Below are 23609 nucleotides of genomic sequence, written 5' to 3' on the forward strand. Positions count from 1 at the left end.
ATATTTACATATTTACGCACCCAACCAGTACGAACTATTTCAATTTTACTCACAAACACAGATAAATTGATGTTGTTTCTGTATGTTTGAATCTGTATATTTCAAAGAAAACCAATGGGGTACAATGTTGCAGGGTTTTATTTTTGGGTGAATTATCACTGCCTATACTAGATTTGTTCATGTCTGTTACACCAAGATTGTAACACGCTAGGCTTATAGTATTTAGGATTTTATTTTATTATCAGTAAATATAAGCCACTGGTGCATATATTTGACATTATAAGCTCTGTGTATTGTGCTTAATATTGGTCAGATAATATTTCACATTGTATGGGCTGTATTATTACCAAAAAAAAAAAAAAAAATGTAACAGTCACTATTTTTGTGCTTTACTTGAAAGCTTTACATTAAAGGGTATAGCCAGGTGTATGCTGATATGAATAGATCACAAGCTTAAATCGCTTGAGAGCCATCCTCTCCATAGGTTATGTTTTCGGTCTGTCTATCATGTTTATCACACGGTGTACAATGTTTTCATTGCTGTGACAGTGTAGCGCAAAAAAAAAAAAAAATGTATGCGTAAAATGCACGCAGGTGCGAGCGGAAAAAGGCGGTTCTGCTTCTGCTGCGCGCCCTGTCTCGATCACGCTCCCCCCAGCTGAGTCTGCGGAAGTGGAAGGATGTGCAGACTCAGAGCTGCCTGAATGGTTCCGTAAGGAATGAGAGACCACAAGTCGCGGTTTGATCTTCAGCAGCCCTGATTCATTTTGAGCCTCGTCTTGCACCCCTACCGTAAGTACAGCAACGTTACGCTTTAAAAACACTTTCAGCTAGAGAAGCCTGCACTGGGTCCATGCAGAAACTCACTGAGGCTCTAGCCACTGTTATGTGGGCCAGCAAACACGACTTTGTGAAATGGAATGGAAATGAATTCAAATCAAGAAATACCTTCACTGAAAATACAGATTTATAGCCTACGATGGTAGTTAATGTTGATGTCAGTTGGAGATGAACTCTACTGTAGCCTACTGTAACTACGATAGTTGACCAAACACACACAAATATCATTTTAACAACGTGTTTTATATCTTTGTGTAACAATATATGATTGTATAGGTAGGAAGCGATTTGATTGGTCCAGCAGTGAATGTTTACATCACGTGGTTGAAGATTTTGCAAGTTCGTTCAGCTGCCCTATTGCTTGTTATTGAATGATAAATGGTGCTAAATGACTAAGTTAAACTTAATGATTCAATATAGAGATGTTTACAAACAGAGGCCACATCATAGTGACAGATTATAGTTCTTCAGTGATCAAATAACAGGAAACTTAATGCAATACAAATAATTATTTGTAGTTTTAGCCTTGTCTTCAGATGTAAGATTCAGTCATTGCCAAAGATTAGCCACAAAGCTGCAGAGAAATTTGTATTATTTTTAATACATTTCTAAATCTGTAGTTTGTTGTTTGAGTATTGATTTTTTTATCAATGAGTAGCCCATTATTAAAGAAAAAGTTACAACTCTAGTTATGTGTATTTGTACGTCAGAGTAATATGTATAAAAGTGAATATCATACAGATATTTTTGTTTTTGTATGTTTTTTTTATGGAACAAAGGTTTCACCCAAGTGAATTTGCAAAAGGGCAACTGATGTTTTTCAAAACAGTAAAAGACTAATGTAATGCATTAGAAGAAAAAAAACAAAAATACTGAGCATAAATACAGTCTATATGCATCCTTATGCACATTCACCATTAAGTGGAAATGCATATCAAATCAACCAAATGAGATGTAATGTAACAACTTTAAAGCCAATTTCCTCAGTTCCAGTGTTGGTTTAGCTGCTGCATTTGAGTACAGTGAAGTGGCCGTTGAAATTTTAATGTTCAGTCATTTCCATTAGCCCTCTCTGTATTTGTCGATTTTTTTTTTCACTTTTCAGTTGCCGTTGAAAATATATAGATCAAAATCTGTTCATGCAAATGTTGACAGACCTGTTCTTTACTAAAAACTTGTGGAACACTTCCATAACACCAGCTTCACAGTGTAAATGCACTATGAAGAGCCTTCTGAGCACGATGGGATTGGATAAGTAGTTCTTTAAATAGTCATTCGGTTTTATTCAGCATGAAGGTTCTAAGCAGCTGGACACTTTAAATGGGTACATCCAGTTTGAAGCCTAACCGAAGCCTTATTCGCACAGGACTAGTATTACCTGGTGACCTATAGTCATTTGTAGTAATTGCGGGGGTTGTCTGTGATCTTAACCCCTTGCAAATCGGCCATGTCTGTAATTTGTTAAGTAAAAATTCCCCCGCAAATAACCTACCATATTTTTGCTGAACACGAGGTCCTGTGATTATATTAGTCCCATGCGAATCAAAAGTCTTTGTGATTTGGCCTGGATTTAACGGGGATGTATAAAATTGTTTTTTCAATGTTTTTGTTTCGTGTGCACATTTTAACCCATCTTTCTTGAAGAATGGAGGCTGTGTTGGTGTGTTTTGTTTTGTCCCTGTTACTGTACTCCTAATACACAATTTGCAGAAAGAGAAAGCTGAAAGAAAGAAGAGCGAAAGCAAAAGAATAATTAGAAGGAGATGGATGGCATATAGCAGCATGATATAAGGAACATTCATATCTGGGAGAGAAGTCGGTAAATTCGAGTAAAATGAATAACAGGCTTCACTTGATGTTATACCATTAAACAATTATCCATATAATTTACTGCCTTTCTTTTGTCCTTGTAGATAGAGAGATAGGCTTTCAGCTGTGTTAAATATTAACATTTCAGATAAATAAAAAAATATATATTAATAAAGAGTATGGTCCCTTAGGGTATATGTTGTGGGTCAGTAGAGAGTCTAAAAGTTGGAGTAATTATTATTACATTCTTGTAAACGAATCAAATCTCCATATGGACCAGTATCTGTAAATGTTTAGCCGAAAAAAGTTGGTTGAAATATGAATCATGCATGTGGTGCGCGTCTGTGAATGAATGAATGGCAGAGAGATGTGCTTTTAGACTGAAGCGCGTGACGCTTGCATTAATTTCAGCATCTGCCGTCTCAATGAGGATATACGTAAACAACATCACCAGAACTGTTCTGACTTGGTCACTTCACAAGCATTTAACCATTTTGTTTGAGTAAAACTGTGTCAGTTTAAAGGTATTCACGGTAACCCGTCAATATTAAAGTTAATTTTTCATAAAGGCATTACTTGTCATCCATTTTTTTTTAATATATTGACTAAGCATTCAGCTAGTTTTTCAAATTGGTATGTTTTACCGCCCCACAAAGTTGTATAGAGCTGGGTGTCATCAGCATAACAGTGAAAGCTAACACTGTGTTTCCTGATGATATCTCCCAAGGGTAACATGTAAGTCACTATAGACATGGTCCATGTCACTGGTTAAAATTGCTAATTTCTCTGGATTTAAACACTCTTCAAAACATATGGGATAATGTAAAATATATAACAATGTTCTAGTGGTTTTTGGATATTTTAATTAATCGTACATTTTGTGCCTTTAAATGTGAGAATTTTGCTAAACATTTTAAACGGGTTAACTTGTCATATCATATCTGTAATATCCAGGAGTACCTGTTTTCACCCTGTGTGTGTTCTGTCCTTTCACACAGCCACTCCTTACCTCCACGTCAGCATTACTCATTTCCTACACGAAGTGCTGCTGTGGCATCAGTATATCCTGTCATAGCTGGAGAAGCTGGTAAGTGTTCGGTGTCTTGGGTCGAACTAGATAGTCACGTCTTTTGTAGCACAAGGGTGTTCTAACACTTGCTTGTAAATGTTGTTAGTGATAAAAGCATCTAATTTGAAGGTTTTTTTTAATCATTAAAGTGTAGAAGATTTGGTTATTTGATAATCTGCTTGATTATATTATTTGTTCATAAACTTAGAGGAGTCATGCTGGAGAAATGAAAATCCATGTCTGTAAATCTGTAACCTTTGCACCTGTTTATCTCATTGAAGGATTGACTGTTAAAGTAAATTAATTTGTATCCACGACAGAAAAACAAGGTCCCTAAATGGATTTGTCCCCTATGAAAAAGGGGTTAAAAGTGCTGTGACATAAAAAAATAATAATAATAATTTCTCCTACTCCAGGTTAGCTTGCAAAGCCAAGTTATTTGGTTAGTTGATATACCTGAAGAGAATCCACACCGGGGTTATCAGAGCATTGCTCTGAAATTGTTTGCACATCAAAAGCACATTAGCTTAGCCAATGGTGTGAGTTTGGGGTGGAGCTATTGGTTTGTCTGACCAATAGTAGAGTGGAAAACTGTTCCAGATTTGAAGAACATTACTGAAGTTCCATTTGGTGCTTCTAGAGCACAGAAATGACACAATATAGACTTGTAAAATCAAGATTGTTATGTAGCCAGAATGGATCATTTAATTTGGATGTGTAATCAGGCACAACACATGCAACACTGGGGGTCACCAACTGACTGACGGTTGTATTCGCAGTGCTTAATTTTGGTGTTTAACTGGCACTGTTACAGGACCTGTTTGGCTGGAACCAGTATCTCTCATAAGAATTAAAAAGGTAGCGATGAGGTGATTTGAACAGGATAAGCAGGTTGTGATTATGTTTACATTGACTGATAGGGAAAGAGTAGAGTTTATTCACTTAATCTACTACTTGCTCATAAGTGATGGTCGTGCACCACTCTCGGCACTCCAGTGAATCTTTAGTAGAGTGTAATGAAATAAAAAATATACTTGATGAAAACCAAACATTAGTGGTCACATACAAATTGGCAGTAGAGTTTTCCATTTGCTCCGTTTCTGGAATATTGCATGTAATATGCGGCCATCAAGGAGCCACTATCAGAAGGCAGGAGGCTCCTGGGATGTAGAGATGGGATGTTTGTAAATGCCACATTGACCTAAATATGTTTCTGTTCCCTTCGTAGGTGTGGCTGCTGTCCCTCCCTGATGCCTGTTTCTCCAGGCTATGCACGTCTTAAACAAAATGATCCTATGAACTCTCTGCGCATCTCTGTTGGAGGGCTCCCAATGCTGGCATCCATGACCAACACCACCGACTCCCGCTTCCGCATCAAATGGAAAGCCATTTTGGTGGTAGCGTCAGCGCTAACCCTCGTCCTCCTCTTCTACATGCAGTTTCTGCGCTTTCACCCCCAACCCAGAGGCAAACATGGTTTGAGGTTAAGTCATCAGGGGGTGAGATTGGAGGGCCGCTACAATGACACATACCCCCTCAGTCCACCAGAGCGCACAGAACAGGGCACACGCTACCGAATAGGTGTCATCGCGGACCTAGACACAAACTCACTCAGCGAAAAGAAGCTGACCTGGTTTAGCTACATGCTGAAGGGTCACCTCCTGTTGTCGGAGAGTGGGGATACAGTGGTGGTTGAATGGGATCAGGACAGGGTGATCTTGGAAAGTCACCTGGCAGAGAAAGGTCGGGGCATGGAACTCTCCGAATTAGTGGTGTTTAATGGCAAACTGTACAGTGTGGATGATCGTACGGGAGTTGTATATAATATAGATGGACTTAAAGCAGTTCCCTGGGTCATATTGCCAGATGGGGATGGCTCGGTTTCAAAAGGTTAGTGTTGCTAATAGGACCGTTTTTCACCAAAATGAAAAAGCCCAAATGTTTTCAAAGTGATGTGTAGGCTAAGTATGGTCACCCATTACCCTCAGAATTTAACCCATCTAATTTAGTGCACACACACACACATTAGGAGCAGTATTGAATGCATACACCATGGGTGCACACATGGAGCAGTGCCATTTTTTTACCGCAGTGCACAGGGAGTTGTAAGGTGCTTTGCTCGAAGACACCTCAGTCTTGGGTATTGAGGGTTGAAGAGAGCGCTGTTCACACATCCACCTATATTTCCTGCCAGTGTTCAGAAACAAGTCTGAGTCTAATCATTAGGCCACAACTGCCCCGATGGCCACAAATGGTGCTTGCACCAGTACCTCTGACAGTCTCCGCAGACTTGAAGGTCAAGTGATAAGGGAACTGAATAGTTAAAACTACTTCACGTACATTTTAATTTTTAACAAGTACATCATAAAACCATTTTCCAAACCTTTTTTTGCCTTGCCCCAAATCACTGTGATTAATCTGTAAAAAATTTTTTTTACATAGTTTGAGTTATTGGGACAGATTATCAAGAAAACTGCATAGTTTCATCTTGTCTGTGTGTGTTTATGTCATATCTGTATGTAAAGGAATGAAGGTCAGACTACTTCTACAAGCAGTAGGAAGTAACTTAAAGCCAAAAAGAGTTTGTGAGAGAAAGGAAAGGATAACATGGCAGTGTTTTGGTCTGTTTGCTTATTAATAGCCTTACCAAGTTATATTCTCCTCCTTTATCTGATATGAATAGTAATCGTTATATCTAACATCTAAGTTTGTCACCTTTTGCAACAAAATTGATTTTGAGAAGTCAAACCAAAATGATCTACCTGCTCATTTGACATATTGGGAGAGTTTTGATGTACAACTGCTGTAATTACCAAAACAATGCCTCTCAGTGACTTCTCAGCAGTTTTATGCGTCAACCCCTAGAGGGCCAAATGTGAAAAAAATGCACACAGTGTACCTTTAGGGGTACAAAAGCTTGTCACTTGGGCAGTTCCCTCAAAGGGAGACCTTTGTAACTTATTTATCCATAAAGGGTGCACATTAGTAACTTAGAGTAGTAATAGATTCACAGTAGTATGTATTGTTATGGTACTATGATGCACACTTGCCATAAAGGTATTCACTTGCCATACACTTTGTGCGTATTTTTGTGAGAGTGTAGTATAACTTTAATATTCATCACCTGAACACAAAGGACTTTAATTTTTTAAGGAAGTGGTGGCCTAGTGGTTAGAGAGTAAAGTCTCCTAACCCTAATGTTGGCGGTTCAAGTCTCAGGCCAGCAACACCACGGCTTAGGTGCCCTTGAGCAAGGCACTGAACCCCCTGATGCTCCCTGGGCACTGCAGCATGAATGACTGCCAACTGCTCCGAGTGTGTGTTCACAGTGTGTGTGTGTGCACTTTGGATGGGTTAAATGCAGAACACAATTTCTGAGTATGGGTCACCATAATTGGCTGAATGTCATGTCACTTTTGTCACGTTCATAATTTTAAATTCTAAATTACATTTAGCATTTCATCATGGACTGACATATTAAAATATATGTACAATGATGAAATACAAGGTAATTAATTCAAACATGATATCTGATTTCTAGGGTTTAAGGCTGAGTGGCTTGCAGTAAAGGATGAGCACCTATATGTTGGGGGTTTGGGGAAGGAGTGGACCACCACCAGTGGGAAAGTGCTGAATGAAAATCCTGAATGGGTAAAAGTTGTGGGATTCCATGGAGATGTACAGCACCAGAACTGGGTTCCTAAGTATAATGCTCTCCGCAGCGCTGCAGGCATCAGCCCCCCTGGTAGGCAGCAACCTTTCACTTACATGCAGTGTGCATTTGTATTGAGTGGTGAATTTTGTATTTTAAAAGTGGCATTGGTATTACAATAATTTTTGTGTCAATAGCTCTAACACTTATGTTCCATTCTGTAGCTAAGAATGAATGCTTAATTTCCAGTCTCTATTCATTTATTTCTATTGTCATCTCAGGGTACCTCATACATGAGTCTGCAGCTTGGAGCGACACATTACAACGCTGGTTCTTCTTGCCACGACGTGCTAGCAGCGATCGATACGAGGAGACAGCAGATGAGCGACGGGGCACTAATCTAATGCTCAGTTGCTCACCAGACTTCCAAGACATTAAAGTGAGAAACATTGGGCCCTTGAACCCTACGCATGGCTTTTCTTCCTTTAAGTTTGTCCCCAACACAGATGATCAGATTATTGTTGCTCTAAAGTCTGAGGAGGACGCAGGGAAAGTTGCCACTTACATTGTGGCGTTCACGCTGGATGGCCGAATCCTTCTTCCTGAAACTAAGATTGGCGACGTGAAGTATGAGGGACTTGAATTCATTTAGTGTCGAAGGGATTGCATGAAGGTAAATACATGCCAAGGACTGGTGAATACCTTCTTCTAGATGATGTACATCTAGATGTAGACATTGAGGTGTCTTTATGTTGAAATAGTTGAATGATGTTCAAATAATGCCAACTGGCTATTGGCAGCCATTGCCTAAAATGTGATTGTGATTATAGAGACTAAAGGAACTAGTACACATTGAGCCTTTATTTTAAAAGACTTAGCAGAGCCTTCATCGTTTAAATTTCTTTATTGCCATTTTCAACTATCACCATGTGTTTTCAAGCCAGTACTGTACTTACCATGTAATGAATGTAACTGAGTGAATGAAGTGAAGTTATAGACTATAGTACATGCATAAAATAGTTTACTGTAAACAGATTATTGCAGTTGCCATATAGTTTTGTTGAATGTCTTTTTTTAAGTTGTTTTTGTTTTGTTTGTTTGTTTGTTTTTCATTCTTGATCAGTGTCTTTAACAGATTGGATACTTTTAAAAAATAACTGGAAATAACTGAACTGTCAAAAATATCTACTTTATTCTTCATTGATGCACCAGAGCTATTTATTTGTTGTTGCTGTTTTGTTTTTTTCTGAAAACAACGGATTGAAGATTTTTAAGAAAGAGTTTAGTGTACCTCATACTTTTATCCAGTTGTTTGAATTAGTCAGTTTATATGGTTTTAGGGATTTTGTTAAAAAAATGTAATAAAAACAAAATTGATCACATTTGATTTGAATGCACAGGATATTCTGTGGTTGTAGAAAATTGCATTTATTTATTCATAATCAATTAATGGCAAAATTTAATATTTGGGATTTTCTAGGAGATCTAGTTTTGGGATCTTGACATGTAAGCAAGCACTCAGAATTTTTTCCATAAGCATTTTTGCACTCCTTGAGACACCCAGTGGTTAGTGTATGTGATAGACACCCCTCTGCACCAACCTTGAAGGATCTACCTACTATACATACTAATAGTAAATATAATATTTCAGTAATAAGTACACGGCAAAAATGCATGTTAAATTAGCTGATTTTTAGTCCAAATTCAAGAATGTTAAAAGTAACTCTAAAGCAGTGTTGCAGTTGATGAGATAATTGAGTGATGATTGACCATTATTGCAGACACCTTATTGTAACAAGTGCAATCATTGAAGGAAAGAGTCACCATTATGGTGGTTAGTGTTTCATTTACTTTAGTTAGAACATTGACCAGGGCTTAAAGTTCTTAAGTTCTCCGGCATATGCCATTTGGATACGGGGTTTGGCTGCATTTGGCACACTCAACCAAACTATCTTACTAGCCAATCAGAAGTTTTTGCTCTTATAAACAGGAGACGCCTGTTAGCTGATGAATGGAAAAGAAGTCTGGCTCTCGAGTGTGATGCATTGAAAAAGCTGCGAGGCACAATGGTCAAAAAATTCCATCTAGCATCGTATTTACATAGAAAAGCTATTTAAAAAGCAGCAGAGCTTTGTAAACATCTCAGATCAATCGCGTCATCTCCATAAGAATAATATGATTGCCAGAAGGAATTTACCAGGATTTTTTTAAATGGTCCTGTTCACACATGATCTCTTGATGGTAATTTAAATGGATTTGAATGTTCAATCACATGAAACATCACCAGGCTGTTGGTGCCCTCTGCAGGTAATTGTTATAATATAGGAATATTATATTGTGTATTTAACAGTGTTGTTCAATAAAACCATTTACTTGGTTTTGATACTTTATTTGAGTCCAATTATCATTGCCTCATCTTTACATTATTTATAAATATAGCCACAGTAATCCTGTTTTTCCACTTAGTTCTGTTTTAAAGATATCAGATTACTTAATTGTCAAAATTATCTGATTACTTCATTAGCAAAATAATCTTTTAAGTTAAACACATTGTTAGTTAAAACATTTCAAAATACAACTCCATTGTTTTACTTTTGATGATTAAAAGACAAATATTTAGCATTTAATTGCCTCTAGTGAACCAAGTATCTGCATTTTGTCTCACCTTGTGAACTAAGAGTATTGTCACACCCCTAGTGTCTATGAGCATAATAAAGCTCATAATTTAAAATATAAAAGTGTATGACATAGCTTTCATTCTTTAGGAAAAATATATTCATGAAAAGATCCTCATCAAATTATAACTTTGCCACAGTATCCTTTCAAATGTCAAAGTTGCCACAGTCATTGCATTATTTGCATGTGCCACAATTTATTTGTACCATTTTGTTTTATTAATTTATTAGGATTTGAAAGAAAATAACAATATCGTTTAATTATTGAGATCTGATTTATGTCCTTGAAAACCGCAAAAATCAGTGCTTAAAAGTCCTGGAACTTTATTTTGGAGTATCCGTACAAACCCTGTTTAAGTTACCAGTTCTTGGACCATTTTAATGTTTTTGTCTTTTTTTCTTTGTATATTTCCTATTTTATATGCATTTCCTAGTATGTAATTTACCATTATTTCTTTGGGGAAAAAAAAATAGTTTCAGAAATGTCATGTTTTGGATTGTTGGTAATCTTGTACCCTGTCAAGGACAAAGCTTGGTATCAAAAGCATCCTAAATGTTTCATGAGTAACCATTCTTGGTATTGCTGTTTCAAATATCCCACTGTAATCTGTAGTCTGAGCCTGTCAAGGGCTATAGGCAATGGCAGATGCGTTACTAATTAGTTTCAAGGAAAATAACTTTCTTTTTTGATTTTCCAAATAACCCTGTGTATTTGTCTGCCCCCGCAACCCCCAAGCCCCACTTGACTCTTTAATATTAGATTTTGTTTGGCCAAAGTTATCAATATTGAATTAAGTTGTTAGCTACTGTGTATTAGTAGTTAGACATAAAATGTATCTGGTTTTCTTTCTTCCTTGAAGTTGAGGAGTTGGAATGTGAAACGGTAAGCTTTTACATGCTGAGTTCTGTCTTCTCCTCCCAGGATCACGACTGCCATGTCACAGAGGTCATCTGGACCACCCATCTACATGATCAATGAGGGATTAGAACATTTATCTATGTTAGAAAGAAGTTGAATATAGCTTTAGTCTGCCTTTTTACTCTCTAAGAAGCTGCTCTCATTGTGTGTGTGTGGTGAACCATATTTGATAAGATTCAGGGAAGAGCCCGGCAACCTTGAAGTACAGATAAGTGTTCTCTTCATGGGTGAGTAAGCGTTTGTCTTGTCAGCTAGATTCTGAGACAGCCCCAGAGGGAAACCGTCATTTGCCGTCACTCTGATGTCCAAGGTGACAGATATATGTCTCTGGAGAGACCTATTTGAGTGACCTCTGATCACTTGTCACCAAAATAATCACTAGAAGATATGCTGCAAATATTTTCAAATTTATCTATGTATTGACGTAATTTGTGGCCTCTGTTAGAGTACAATTGCTGGAGTTTCAAACATGTCCACAGAGTGGACTACAAACTCCATTGCGAGTATTAAAACTGGCTTCTGCTGATGAAACTGCAAACTATTTTGTCTGTAAATTTTTCTTCAGTTGACTGCAGCTCTGACTCCTGGTCTTTGTTCATCATATCTGGTCCTTGGGTTTAATTGTGAATTCCCCAACAGTTAATGGTGGCGAATGCTCACAATCGTTCTTCAGTGACATCCCTGATCAATCAGCAAAACAAGGTAGGAAGATTTTGAAAATGATTTCTGATTAGGGACTGTTTGTGGCAGAGAGGTGGAAAGAAGGGAGAGCAATATAGAGGCTTACTCAGACGTAAGTGGGCGACACCAGACTTTGTGTGGATTTGTTTTTGGTAAACTGGTGTCATAGTTTGAGGTACACCTGTTAAGTTACTTTTTGTGTGTGGTAAGGTGTACCTGGGCACACCTATAGGTCTTAGAAGTAGACTTGAATTTGATAGGTGTGCAATATAATTTGTGTTGCTTAAGTTCCCATTGAGAAATGGGAGGACAAAACGCATTCTCTACATGTGTGGCACTAAGAGCCATAAAGGCCAGGTAAACAAAAACATTACTGGTTGAAAAAGATTTTTTTTTTTTAATGTATCTGCCTATTTGTTAAAAAATAATCCCAGAAGTAACTGAGTGATGTTTTAATTTAATTCCTCATGAATAGAAGTTTTAAATGACATAATTCTATCAGGAATCTGTTACAGTCCCTGTATAGTTGTTGCAAGCTCTAATTAATATACTGAACAGAATTCTGGGTTGATGACAAGACTTAGAAGCTTATGTTCTGCTTTAGAAGATAAGATTGCGTTTGAAAGCAATGAAACATTTTTATCTCATTCTGGGCCCTGCCATGACTCTGGCATAAGATGGAAAAGTAACAGAGACATGTTCTGAATAAAAATGTGTAATTTCTATATTTACTGATGTTTGGGAAAGAGTAATTTTATTGTCAGATTGCAAAAATCTTTTCAAATTCCACATTCAAAAAATCCACATTCAAATTTCCAGTGGAAAAAAAATGTTTTTTGCATACGAGATGTCAATGCATTTATCAACTAAGATAAATGGGGGTTTCAAATTCAATTTGAAGAAAGCACAGTTAGCATGAACCAGAGTAACACATCTGAAACTGGACATCTAATTCTTGCAATGTATTTTTTAAATGATAGTATGCTGATTTACTGCTTTGACATGACTACTGAAACTGACTTGATTTTTGGTTTGGTTTTTGGTTGTTTGTTGCATTCACCTTGAGAACTTCATCTTTGTTTCAAAATGCAATGATTTCATTTTTTCCTTGTTTAACTGAAGAAAGTTCAGGCACATCTAGCTGTTAATTTCATCAATGCATTGACAGAGGGAGTCAATTGGGGCTGTTGTCATTTGGCGATAAGGCTAGGTTAAACTTGGTATCAGACACATAGCTGTGATAGGCAATTTGGTTCTTACTTATTATTTGACTTGGGAGCATATACAGGCTAAACAAGAGCGGTGCAAGAATTGAGCCTTGTGGGACACTGCATGTCATGGATGTCCACTTAGACTTATGCTCTCCTATACTCACATAATAGCCTCTCCCTTCTAAGTATAACCTGAACCATTTGACTACCATTCCAGGAATCCAGACCCAGTTTTCCAGTCTCTGTAGAAGTATGTTATGATCAACAGTGTCAAATGAGATCTAGTAATACCAGCACTGATATTTTATCAGAATCAGATTTTATATTGGTCTATAATTGCTCAAAATGGTGTCAACATTGCTCTTTTTCAGGAGGGGCTTAACAACTGCAGTTTTCAGGGAGTCTGGAAAATTCCTAAAAAGAAGTGAGGCGATCTGTTTCTGAACAGTTTATTTATTTATTTTTTAAATGTGAGAAGTGTGTCAAGATAGCAAGTTGAATATTTTAGATGCTCCACTATTTCTTCCAAAGTTTTGCTATCAATTGCTTCAAAAATAGACATATTATCTTTTTGATATTGCCGAATCTGTCTGACCTCTGCATAACTTAAGAATGTGTTAATCCTCTTCCTGATATTAATGGTCTTCTCAGAAAGAAAAAAAAAGCAAACTCATTGCATTTGCTGTCTAAGAGCACTTCTCTGGGTGTTTGGGGGGTTTGTCAGTCTCTCAACAATAGCAAAAAGAGTGTGAATGTTGTTTAAGTTACTATTTATAAGGTTTGAGAAGAATCTCTGTCTAGCTGTGGCTAGTTCAACATTAAAAAGCACGAAGGCTCTATTTCTCCAAGCTGATTTCTGTCTGTTTTCTTACTGACTATTATTGGGGGATTGAGGGATAATGTGACTGGTGAGATGGGCTGTGTCTCTGGTGTTTCCGGTGGCTGTGACTTGTTGTTCTGTCTTCCCATTGATGTTTTCCAGAAAATCTTCCTTCCATCTGCTTACCTGTTTTGGAAGTCCAGCAAGAACCACAATCCTTTGTAGAAGTTTGCAGCAGTTCATGCAACAAGCATATTTAACAAGAGGCATTTTCTTTCTCTTCTGTTTGAAAGTAGGCAGTTGTTTTCCCATCTCTGGAATGTAAGCTGCTGATGGGAGTGGGAGGCAAAGTTTTTTTTTTTTTATTATTATTATTATTCCAGCCCCAATGAGTTTTTAGTTTTAGTACTTGTGCCAAAAATATGTTGTTTGAGCACTGTGCTGATCTGCTGAAGTAAACATCTTAGAAAAATACCAAAAAGCAATGTGCAGAGCAGTAAGCATGGTAGCAAATGGTAGCGAAGCCGGAAGCATGAAAAAAAAATAGAGTTGACAGTTCCCACAAGTTTTAAGCTGGGCTAAAGTAAAAAGATGAAATTGTGTTACAATTAAATTATGTATATGTTGCAGTAAATAAATTTTAATGAAATTAAACATTTGGTACCCCTTAAATGTGATTACGCATAATTTATTTAAAGTTTCATAACAGTTGACTTGATTTGGTCTATATATAATGAAAAAGCATGATGTTTTGTGATTCACTCATTTGAGCACTGTGTTCCTGTACCTGCTGTTTGCAATATTTCCAGCAAAAGAAGAATCATGAACCTTCTATGGGCTCTACTGTTTCTTCGTGCTTCAGCACAGGGTCTGAACCTGTTTGGTTAGTAAATAAAACCTTTCATGAATTGTATTTGGAGAATTTTCTTAAGTAAAAAAAAAAATACTGCATGTCATAAATATATCTACATTTCTGGCTTCTTAATCTTCTGTCACTGGTTGAAGATGACAGAGTAAAGCAGCCAAAGCAGGAGGGCAGAGTGCGATTGGTGGAGGATCTGCCTTCTTCTGGTCGTGTGGAGGTCTACCATGATGGACAGTGGGGTACAGTTTGTGATGACGGATGGGAATTGGCTGAAGCACAAGTGGTGTGTCGTCAACTGGGTTTTCCTGGAGCAATATCAGTTGCGCCTGGAGGACAATATGGAGAAGGTATAAGCTCCACAGCAGGTTATTTTTTTACACATTGTGATCAAAATAATTGTCTTATATTTTAAATTAATTAATCTGAATTAATTTTTTTATTATTGTTTTTAGGCTCTGGTCCAATCTGGCTGGATGACATGAACTGTAAAGGCTCGGAAAGCTCATTGTCTGAATGCAACTTCAAAGGTTGGGGTGTTACTGACTGCTCACATAAAGAGGACGCAGGAGTGGTCTGTGAGACTGGTAAGAAATTCAGCAACTACATATATTTGCATGTGTATTTCTGTTATGATTTATTATTTAATGCATTGAATTACATTTTCATTGCAGGTAAAAACATATCCAGCAATCGTCAGTTCTCTGTGGATAACAGCCTGGGTTTGTCCCATGATCTTGGTCTTCTGTTTGACAGTGGAGATGGCTGTAATTTCAGAATTAACATACAAGACGTCACTGAAGAGTCAGAATTAACATTTTGTGTGCACCGTATGATCCTCATCATTTATCCAGAGCTAAACATAACAAATTATTCCAGAAACCTCACAGTTGATGTCAGCCAGACTTGCCATCATCATGTCTCTGCTTTTCTCAGGTAGCTTTCTGAAGACCACACGACTTCATAGCTCAAACCACTTGTCTCTTTAAGAATTTGAATTGTGCAGATCAGAAATGATTATATTATCAGTGTTAGACACTTACAGTATCTGTTTTACTTACAGGTATTTGTACACACGGCAGATTGATGTTTCCATCACGTCAGCTGAATGTCTGCATCAGCTGGCGTACATCTTTGGAGTGAAGAAGCTTATGGAGGATGTCGGCCGGGCCTTCACTTCACTCATTCCTGAAGACAACACTTTCCGTACACAGTTATCCATGTACGAGTACGGTGTTCGCACAGGTGACCTTGTTCTTCAAGAGAACGTCCTTCAGTATCTTTCCTGGAACTGTGAGTTCCTCATAAGCTCTCCAGTGTGGAGCAACATCTCGTTTCACATGATGGATGCTCTTCTGCAGCGCTCAGACCTGATTGTGAAGGATGAAGCTTTTCTTCTTGAAGCTCTGGAGACATGGGTCAAAGACAAAGGTGATGAGATTAGTTCAGATCAACAGGCAAGTCTCCTTAATCACATCCGTTTCCTTTTGTTCCCAGTGGATAAACTCTATGAAAAACAGTTTTCCTCAAGCGCTCTCCGTCAGAATCATGAGAAACTCTACCTAACTGGTCTGCTCAGAGGTTTTCAGTTCAACGCTCTGCCTTTCTCTACGATCAGGAATCAAATGGATAACATGAGTAGTGAGTATCTACCCAGAATCTACACTGGAGATGAGTGGAGTCTATTTATCAATGACACAACCATTGATTACCCATACCATCACTACTACTATGGCCAAAATAACAGAATACAAACCTTCTCCACTCCAGCACACCCCAGTGCTCTTTACAGAGAACAATATGTCCAGTGGCAAGCCCATGTGTTTCTTAGTGCTCAGGAATGCTCTAACTATGGTATTTCATGTTATTCTTTTCCTGTTGCAAGGTTTGTCGGATATGGTAATCAGGAAAGATACACTAGCACCATTCGCTACAGCAACAGGTTGATTCTTAGCTGCAAGAATGTAAACAATATATTTCATGTTCAAGATTTCAAAAACGACATGGCAGTGGTTCCAGATAACAGCAGTATGGGTCTGCCAAACCCCTGTCCTGATGACTACAGTTTCAGATTTGTAGTGCGTCCAGAGTATATCTGACTGCACAGAGTTATATTTGGCTTCATCTAGTTTCCAACAGTCATTTCAGTATATTCAAATCAAGTTTAATCAAATGTCATTTTCTTTTTATTTATTTTTTTATTATTAATGTCATTTGTTTCTGCAGTGATTCCTTTTAAATGTTTCAGCTGATTTTCCTTGCACTTAAAAAATATAATTAAAAATATTTCTTACATTAACTCTATCGGTTTAATTCTTCTTTGACTGAACAGTGTTAATTGATCAAATTGATTGATTTAAATGTATTCATTTATTGAAGACTAGCCTCATCATAATTGATTAAATTATCAGTTAATAAATTACAACCATGAACTTGCAATAGCCTTTAACAGAAATGGTGGCAGTGGTGTATCATTTTGAAAGAATATTAAGAAAGAAAGGCTGGAAAACTGGGTCAGGCTTTCTGGGATGGTACTCAAATGGTTCAGGTCATACTTAGAAGGGAGAGGCTATTATGTGAGTCTAGGAGAGCATAAGTCTAAGTGGACGTCCATGAGATGTGGAGTCCCACAAGGCTCAATTCTAGCACCGCTCTTGTTTAGCCTGTATGTGGTCCCACTAAGTCAAATAATGAGAAAGAACCAAATTGCCTATCACAGCTATGCTGATGATACCCAGATTTACCTAACATTATCTCCAAATGACTACAGCCCCACTGATTCCCTCTGCCAATATATTGATGAAATTAATAGTTGGATGTGCCATAACTTTCTTCAGTTAAACAAGGAAAAAACTGAAGTCATTGCATTTGGAAACAAATATGAAGTTTTCAAGGTGAATGCATACCTTGACTCTAGGGTTCAATCAAATAAAAATCAAGTCAGGAATCTTGAGCCCCTTTCACACTGCCATTCCGGCAAATACACGGGTGAAATGTTCTAGCAATTGTTCCCGGGTCGCTAGATTTTGCACTTTCACACTGCCAGTAATGACCCCGGGATATGTGTGTGCTTTCACATACAACCCGTGAAGATCCCGTAACGACATGTGACATCAGGGTGTGACGTGTAATGTACGAGTCGAAAACATTAGGCACGTTATACTTTCACTGAAGTAAGCAGACGATCTCTGTGTCAGCGCGGAAAGTGAGGAACAAACTGATCTCTGCTTCATTACAGTTTGCACATATTCTTCCTTCGTGAAAGTTGATCTTCCTAAAAACAGCCGGTAAAAGAGTCGCGCGTCATCTGGCTTTTGTTCACACAGCGCTCGCCCCGGGTTGAACTCAGCAATGTTACTAGGTCCCTGACCCGGGTTCAATGCGGGAATCAATCCCGGGGCGTGGTTGCTTTCAAACAGGCGGCGACCCGGCAATGTTCCCGCAATATGCCGGGTCCGACATGCAGTGTGAAAGGGGCTTTGGTGTGATTCTGGAGACAGACCTTAGTTTCAGTAGTCATGTCAAAGCAGTAACTAAATCAGCATACTATCATCTAAAAAAAATTGCAAGAATTAGATGTTTTGTTTCCAGTCAAGACTTGAAGAAACTTGTTTATTCTTTTATCACCAGCAGGGTGGACCATTGTAATGGGCTCCTCACCGCCCTTCCCAAAAAGACCATTAGACAGCTGCAGCTCATCCAGAACGCTGCTGCCAGGATTCTGACTAGAACCATAAAAAAAGAGCATATCACACCCGTCCTCCGGTCCTTACACTGGCTTCCAGTTACTTTAAGGGCTGATTTTAAAGTACCTTTACTAGTTTATAAATCACTCAATGACCTAGGACCAAAACATATTGCAGATATGTTCACTGAATAAACAGACCACTCAGATCACTAGGATGGAGTCAGTTAGAAATACCAAGGGTTCAGACAATACAAGGGGGGTAATTTTAAATAAGTGTTTTTATAGTTTTCAATGTTTTTAAATTGCTTGTTTTATTTTTTGTGATTATTGTTCTTCATGATTATTTTACTTTCTTTTATGTAAAGTCAAGTCAAGTCACTTTTATTTATATGGCACTTTAAACAAAATACATTGCGTCAAAGCAACTGAACAACATTCATTAGGAAAACAGTGTGTCAATAATGCAAAATGACAGTTTTTTTTTAACTGATCATGTATATTTTTTAGACATTGCTGTTTTTCCATGTGTCAGCACAGCGTTGGACCCTGTTTGGTTGGAACAGCTGTTTTAAAAATTCCTTATGTAGTTTGAATTTGCACATTCTTTATGAATATTACACAAAAATGCATGACTACAAATTTAAGAATATACTACTAACTCAGGGGTTGCAGCTGAAGTCTGCATTGGCCAGTCCTGGAGAACCACAGTCCTACAGACTTCAGCTCCAACCATAATCAAACATACAGTACCTAAAAAAGGTTTTAAGTCTTTATTTTAAAAGTCTTTAAACATTTTCAATATAACTCAATATAAATATGCACGGAGGGTTAAGCTGTGCAGTTCTTGGCTGCCACAGTAACGGCAATTAGCTATGGATTTCCTTTAAAGTACTTATTTTACATACCAGAAAATCTGTCATGTTCAAATCCGGTCAAATTTTGCCTTGAATGGGAACTATATATGCACAGGTGCATTCATCTGTTTTCAATGCTGCTAACCTTGTGTTCATGTCATCTTCCGATTCATTAAACTATTACAGGTCCTTTACTGCAAAAAGGACACAAAAGTGATTACAGTATGACATCATGTGCTTTTTCAACCATTTTCATAGGTTTCACATTATATTGTCAGCTTGGATAATATGCAGATGTGTATGCCCAGTAGCCTAAGCAGTATTCCGTCTAGCCTTAACCATGAATCATCAGTAGCGGATCATGGGTTTTAAAATAGAGGAGGCACATTACTTTTATTTGGTCTGGGGATCCCTGACAATTTTTATATTTATTATTATTTGCGTTACCACTTTAAAATTGATTTTTTTCTTCTTCTAGCGTATAGCCAGAAAACGTAAAGAAAACAACACGTATACAGCAAGATAATATAATACCACTTACCTGTCCTATCACTTGAGGCAAACATCCATCCCATTTTTAAAAGTCTGTGTTAAAAGAGAGCTGCCCGTTGTGCTATTTAACTAAGCTGACTGCTATATCCTATATCCAGCTTAGGCGTGCTCTCCCTTTATTTTATTATTTGTGTATATACTGTTAAAAATACAGTTTGTTAAATCTGTTGGCGATCAAACATTCTATAACACTACTCATCATACTGTAAGTACTTGATACATTACCAGCACAGTGCGAGTCGTTCAAACTATTATCATATAATTTGCATCTCTATGATGTTGATCTACCAGATGTGAGGCTAGCCTCCCCTACAAGGTTTCTTTTCTCAACATTCCTCATCGCTGAAAGTGAACACTTGATGCTGATTGGCTAAAAGATTTTTTTTTTTTTTAAACCATTGGAGCCACAAGAGCTAACATATATTTTAAATGGATTTTAGACTAGAAAGCTTGCAAAGAGTGCTCATAAACTCTAAAAAGCTGTCACTCTTTGGTTAGTGGGAATATACACAATGTATTATAACATACAGTACAGACCAAAAGTTTGGACACACCTTCTCATTCAAAGAGTTTTCTTTATTTTCATGCCTATGAAAATTGTAGAGTCACACTGAAGGCATCAAGGGCTATTTGACCAAGAAGGAGAGTGATGGGGTGCTGCGCCAGATGACCTGGCCTCCACAGTCACCAGACCTGAACCCAATCGAGATGGTTTAGGGGTGAGCTGGACCGCAGAGTGAAGGCAAAAGGGCCAACAAGTGCTAAGCATCTCTCGGGGGACTCCTTCAAGACTGTTGGAAGACCATTTCAGGTGACTACCTCTTGAAGCTCATCAAGAGAAAGCCAAGAGTGTGCAAAGCAGTAATCAAAGCAAAAGGTGGCTACTTTGAAGAACTTAGAATATTACATATTTTCAGTTGTTTCACACTTTTTTGTTATGTATATAATTCCATATATAATTCCACATGTGTTAATTCATAGTTTTGATGCCTTCAGTGTGAATCTACAATTTTCATAGTCATGAAAATAAAGAAAACTCTTTGAATGGGAAGGTGTGTCCAAACTTTTGGTCTGTACTGTACATTATGCTGCAAACCCCCCCAACACACACACACACACTAAATCCTAACCCTATCTGAGATGCATTTCTGTCGTCTTCTTGTGCTTTAATGCTTTAAAATAGCTTAATATTTAAACTAGCAAGGCTTAAATATACATGTTTATGATAAGCTTTCGTGACAATGCACAGCAGTGGGCTTTCAATTTTCCTGAGCACTTTCATGCTGGCCTTGAGCAGTTGGTTGAAATCGCTAAGCCCCGTACCTCACCAATATATATTGATAATCCCTCATATTATCATGACAAAATGACAGTTATAATTATATGCTTGTCAGTAGGAATAAACCTTCACAAGACTCAATTTTACATCAATAAAAATTAACATGTGATTTTCTTTTTTTTTTTTTTTTTACCTGGCAGCGGGTACCTTTCACGAGCGGGCGTCAAAAGAAAAGGGCGGTTTGGTCTTGTAGCAGAGAGAAGTGGAAAACAACGTCAGGAGGGCAGACAATTTCTAGATGTTGATTTTACAAGAATGGTCAGAATAAGCATTGCAAATGAAGCATTCTGATCCTGATACCAGAACAAAGTGCACACTTAAACTGTAAATGTGTTGTTACCAGTTTTTTTAATTAGATACCGGCTGATAGGGAGCTGCATTTAAATGGTGCCATACGTGTTTCTGTTTGTTATGGACGGCTTCAGTGATGAAAGAGAGCACTCTGTATATATCCCAATCACTATTACAATAAAAGTTGCGTTTTTCATGCTATTAACACACTACATGGTGCAGAGTTTCAGGGGTGACAACTGCATATATGAATGCAAGAGTGAATCCTCTAAATTATTAAAATCTGTTCTGAAGTCTGTACTGATGTTGAAATGACCTACAGAGATTATAGCAACAGACGGAATGTGTTTTTGTTATTCATTTTATTACTGATTTTACATGATATTTTTAAACAATGATAGCTTAATTTAAAATATTTGAACATTCTAATGTTTTAATACATAATTTACTTGAAAATATAAGTTGTGAATTGTGAAAATAAAGCAGTGTGTTTTTGGTGTAGTGAGAGGCCTACCCCTAGTTTCTTTGACCAGGGTTCAACACTTGGTGCTACGCCACTATAAACGTTACCATCTTGTGGCCCTGCTTTAGTTTGTTAAATTATTAAAATATAATGCACACCTGAGGTGTCACAGCCACGTTGCATCACCACCTCAGATGTTATTATTATTTTAACAATTTAATGACATGTTGTCAATTATTCCTTACATAAATGCCTACACAGTTCACTAATAAGTACTTTTTACTTGTAATACTTAAGTACAATAAAAAGCATATACTATATACTTTTATTCAAGACAAATTGGATTGTATTCAAGAAAAAAATATTTTTACTTTACCATCACTTTACCATTCAAACAAATAGCAAATGCTGTACTTTATATAGTACAGTAAGTAAATGTTCTGTTAAAATGTATGAGTATAATAACAGGCAAAAAAAAAAAAAAAAAAAAAAAAAAATTGAACTTTCAGTAAACCAAACATATGTTTATTTTGTCTTTTTGTACCTTGACCAGCCATGTTTTTAACTGATGTATGTCACTTCAATGTATTTCTTCAAAATAAAATGCAATTATATGGCTCATCCAGACACTTGGCATCTGTAAAAAAGGAAATTCTTGCACATATCTTGTGTGGATGTATTATTATTTATTTCATAATAAATAACAATGACAAACACAAATTAACTTAATTTAGGTCAAATTCTTGCTCTTTACTTTAATAGCTTTAATACTTTAATAGACTCTAGAATAATTTTGAAAAGTACAGCATTGAACAGTACATTTGAAAAAAAATTATACGAAAATATTTCTATAAATGTACTTCAGAAAGGCAGTTTACACCAGATACACATTTATAAGAATAAACACGCTGATTTGTCACTCCTACCTTGCCTCTGGAAACAACCTGAAGAGCTACCGAACTCGTTTTGCAGGGTCTGAGATTTTATTTCCTTATCAAATGATCTACATATAAAATCTTCCTGGAATTAACGTGTCTGCGCATGTCAACAGTAACGTAGACATGTTTGATGGCCTCATTCATACCTCATTCATAAGAGTCATCATATAAGTTTATATAGATTTTTTTGTTTGTTTCTGACCCCCAAAAAAGTTAAGTGTTTGTAAATATTTTAATTTTTAATACCAATTTTCACTCTGTATAAAACAGTAAACACTGACGAGACTTTATCGCGCTGTATCTATGCCCTCCTTCAAAGTCCATCCCACATGAGCAAGTAGGTTTGATAATAATATTAAAATAAAAGGGTCAGTTTATTTGATTTATATAGACTGTTCTGAAACCACATATTTAGTATTATTATAGGGAACAAAATATAATTTCTCAATATGACACATATGTGACCCTGGACCACAAAATCTGTCTTAAGCATCAATTAATAAATAAAATGTATTATAAGATAAAAAAAAAAAGCAATCTAAATAGGGAGAAAATCATCTTTAAAATTGTCGAAATGAAGTTCTTAGCTATGCTTATTACTAATCAAATATCATCAGGTCTTCTCTGTCACACACTCTCTGTCACACGCTCTCTGTCACACATTCCCCTACAAAAATAGATATTGTCTCAACATTATCTTTCTTTATCAATAATTTTGTTGTGCACAAGTTTTTAACATTTTAACAGTCCAAGGATTGTCCTGAACTTGATAGTTCAATTTCAAAACAATGTTATGAAAAAGAACAGTCCATTAGTGCCTCAAAGTGCAAAATTTAAAGATTCTTGAAACAGAAATCTTTATTTTTGGAGGATTTCAAGAGTCCAAAATGTCCAAAGCAATATTCCTCAAATAAAACAGTCCATCAGTTCCCCAGATGTCAGACTG

At 37.0% G+C, this 23609-nt stretch overlaps 2 protein-coding genes across 2 annotated transcripts; both read left to right on the forward strand.

The window, feature by feature from the left end:
* Window positions 1-626: 626 nt before the first annotated feature.
* cant1a (calcium activated nucleotidase 1a) lies at window positions 627-9760 on the forward strand. Its single transcript, XM_052552126.1, has 5 exons — window positions 627-792; window positions 3648-3736; window positions 4947-5608; window positions 7260-7463; window positions 7652-9760. Exons 3-5 carry the CDS (start codon window positions 4969-4971, stop codon window positions 8020-8022), a joined length of 1215 nt encoding a protein of 404 aa, XP_052408086.1. The 5' UTR covers window positions 627-792; window positions 3648-3736; window positions 4947-4968; the 3' UTR covers window positions 8023-9760.
* A 1672-nt stretch (window positions 9761-11432) lies between these two features.
* LOC127953134 (galectin-3-binding protein A-like) lies at window positions 11433-16827 on the forward strand. The gene is made up of 8 exons (XM_052552102.1): window positions 11433-11666; window positions 13228-13280; window positions 13839-13997; window positions 14486-14559; window positions 14682-14888; window positions 14994-15125; window positions 15213-15474; window positions 15602-16827. Exons 1-8 carry the CDS (start codon window positions 11607-11609, stop codon window positions 16635-16637), a joined length of 1983 nt encoding a protein of 660 aa, XP_052408062.1. The 5' UTR covers window positions 11433-11606; the 3' UTR covers window positions 16638-16827.
* Window positions 16828-23609: the final 6782 nt, after the last annotated feature.

The sequence above is a fragment of the Carassius gibelio genome, chromosome B3 (genome assembly GCF_023724105.1).
Source record: "Carassius gibelio isolate Cgi1373 ecotype wild population from Czech Republic chromosome B3, carGib1.2-hapl.c, whole genome shotgun sequence".
Classification (NCBI taxonomy): Eukaryota; Metazoa; Chordata; class Actinopteri; order Cypriniformes; family Cyprinidae; genus Carassius; species Carassius gibelio.

Excerpts from the sequence above, each read along its gene's own strand:
- cant1a (XM_052552126.1), top strand. The coding sequence starts at position 4,969 with ATGCCTGTTTCTCCAGGCTATGCACGTCTTAAACAAAATGATCCTATG. Across the intron at positions 5,609-7,259 it reads GGATGGCTCGGTTTCAAAAG|GGTTTAAGGCTGAGTGGCTT; the intron begins GTTAGTGTTGCT and ends TCTGATTTCTAG. Across the intron at positions 7,464-7,651 it reads TGCAGGCATCAGCCCCCCTG|GGTACCTCATACATGAGTCT; the intron begins GTAGGCAGCAAC and ends TTGTCATCTCAG.
- LOC127953134 (XM_052552102.1), top strand. The coding sequence starts at position 11,607 with ATGGTGGCGAATGCTCACAATCGTTCTTCAGTGACATCCCTGATCAAT. Across the intron at positions 13,281-13,838 it reads TGGAAAATTCCTAAAAAGAA|AAAATCTTCCTTCCATCTGC; the intron begins GTGAGGCGATCT and ends GATGTTTTCCAG. Across the intron at positions 14,889-14,993 it reads TGGAGGACAATATGGAGAAG|GCTCTGGTCCAATCTGGCTG; the intron begins GTATAAGCTCCA and ends TATTGTTTTTAG.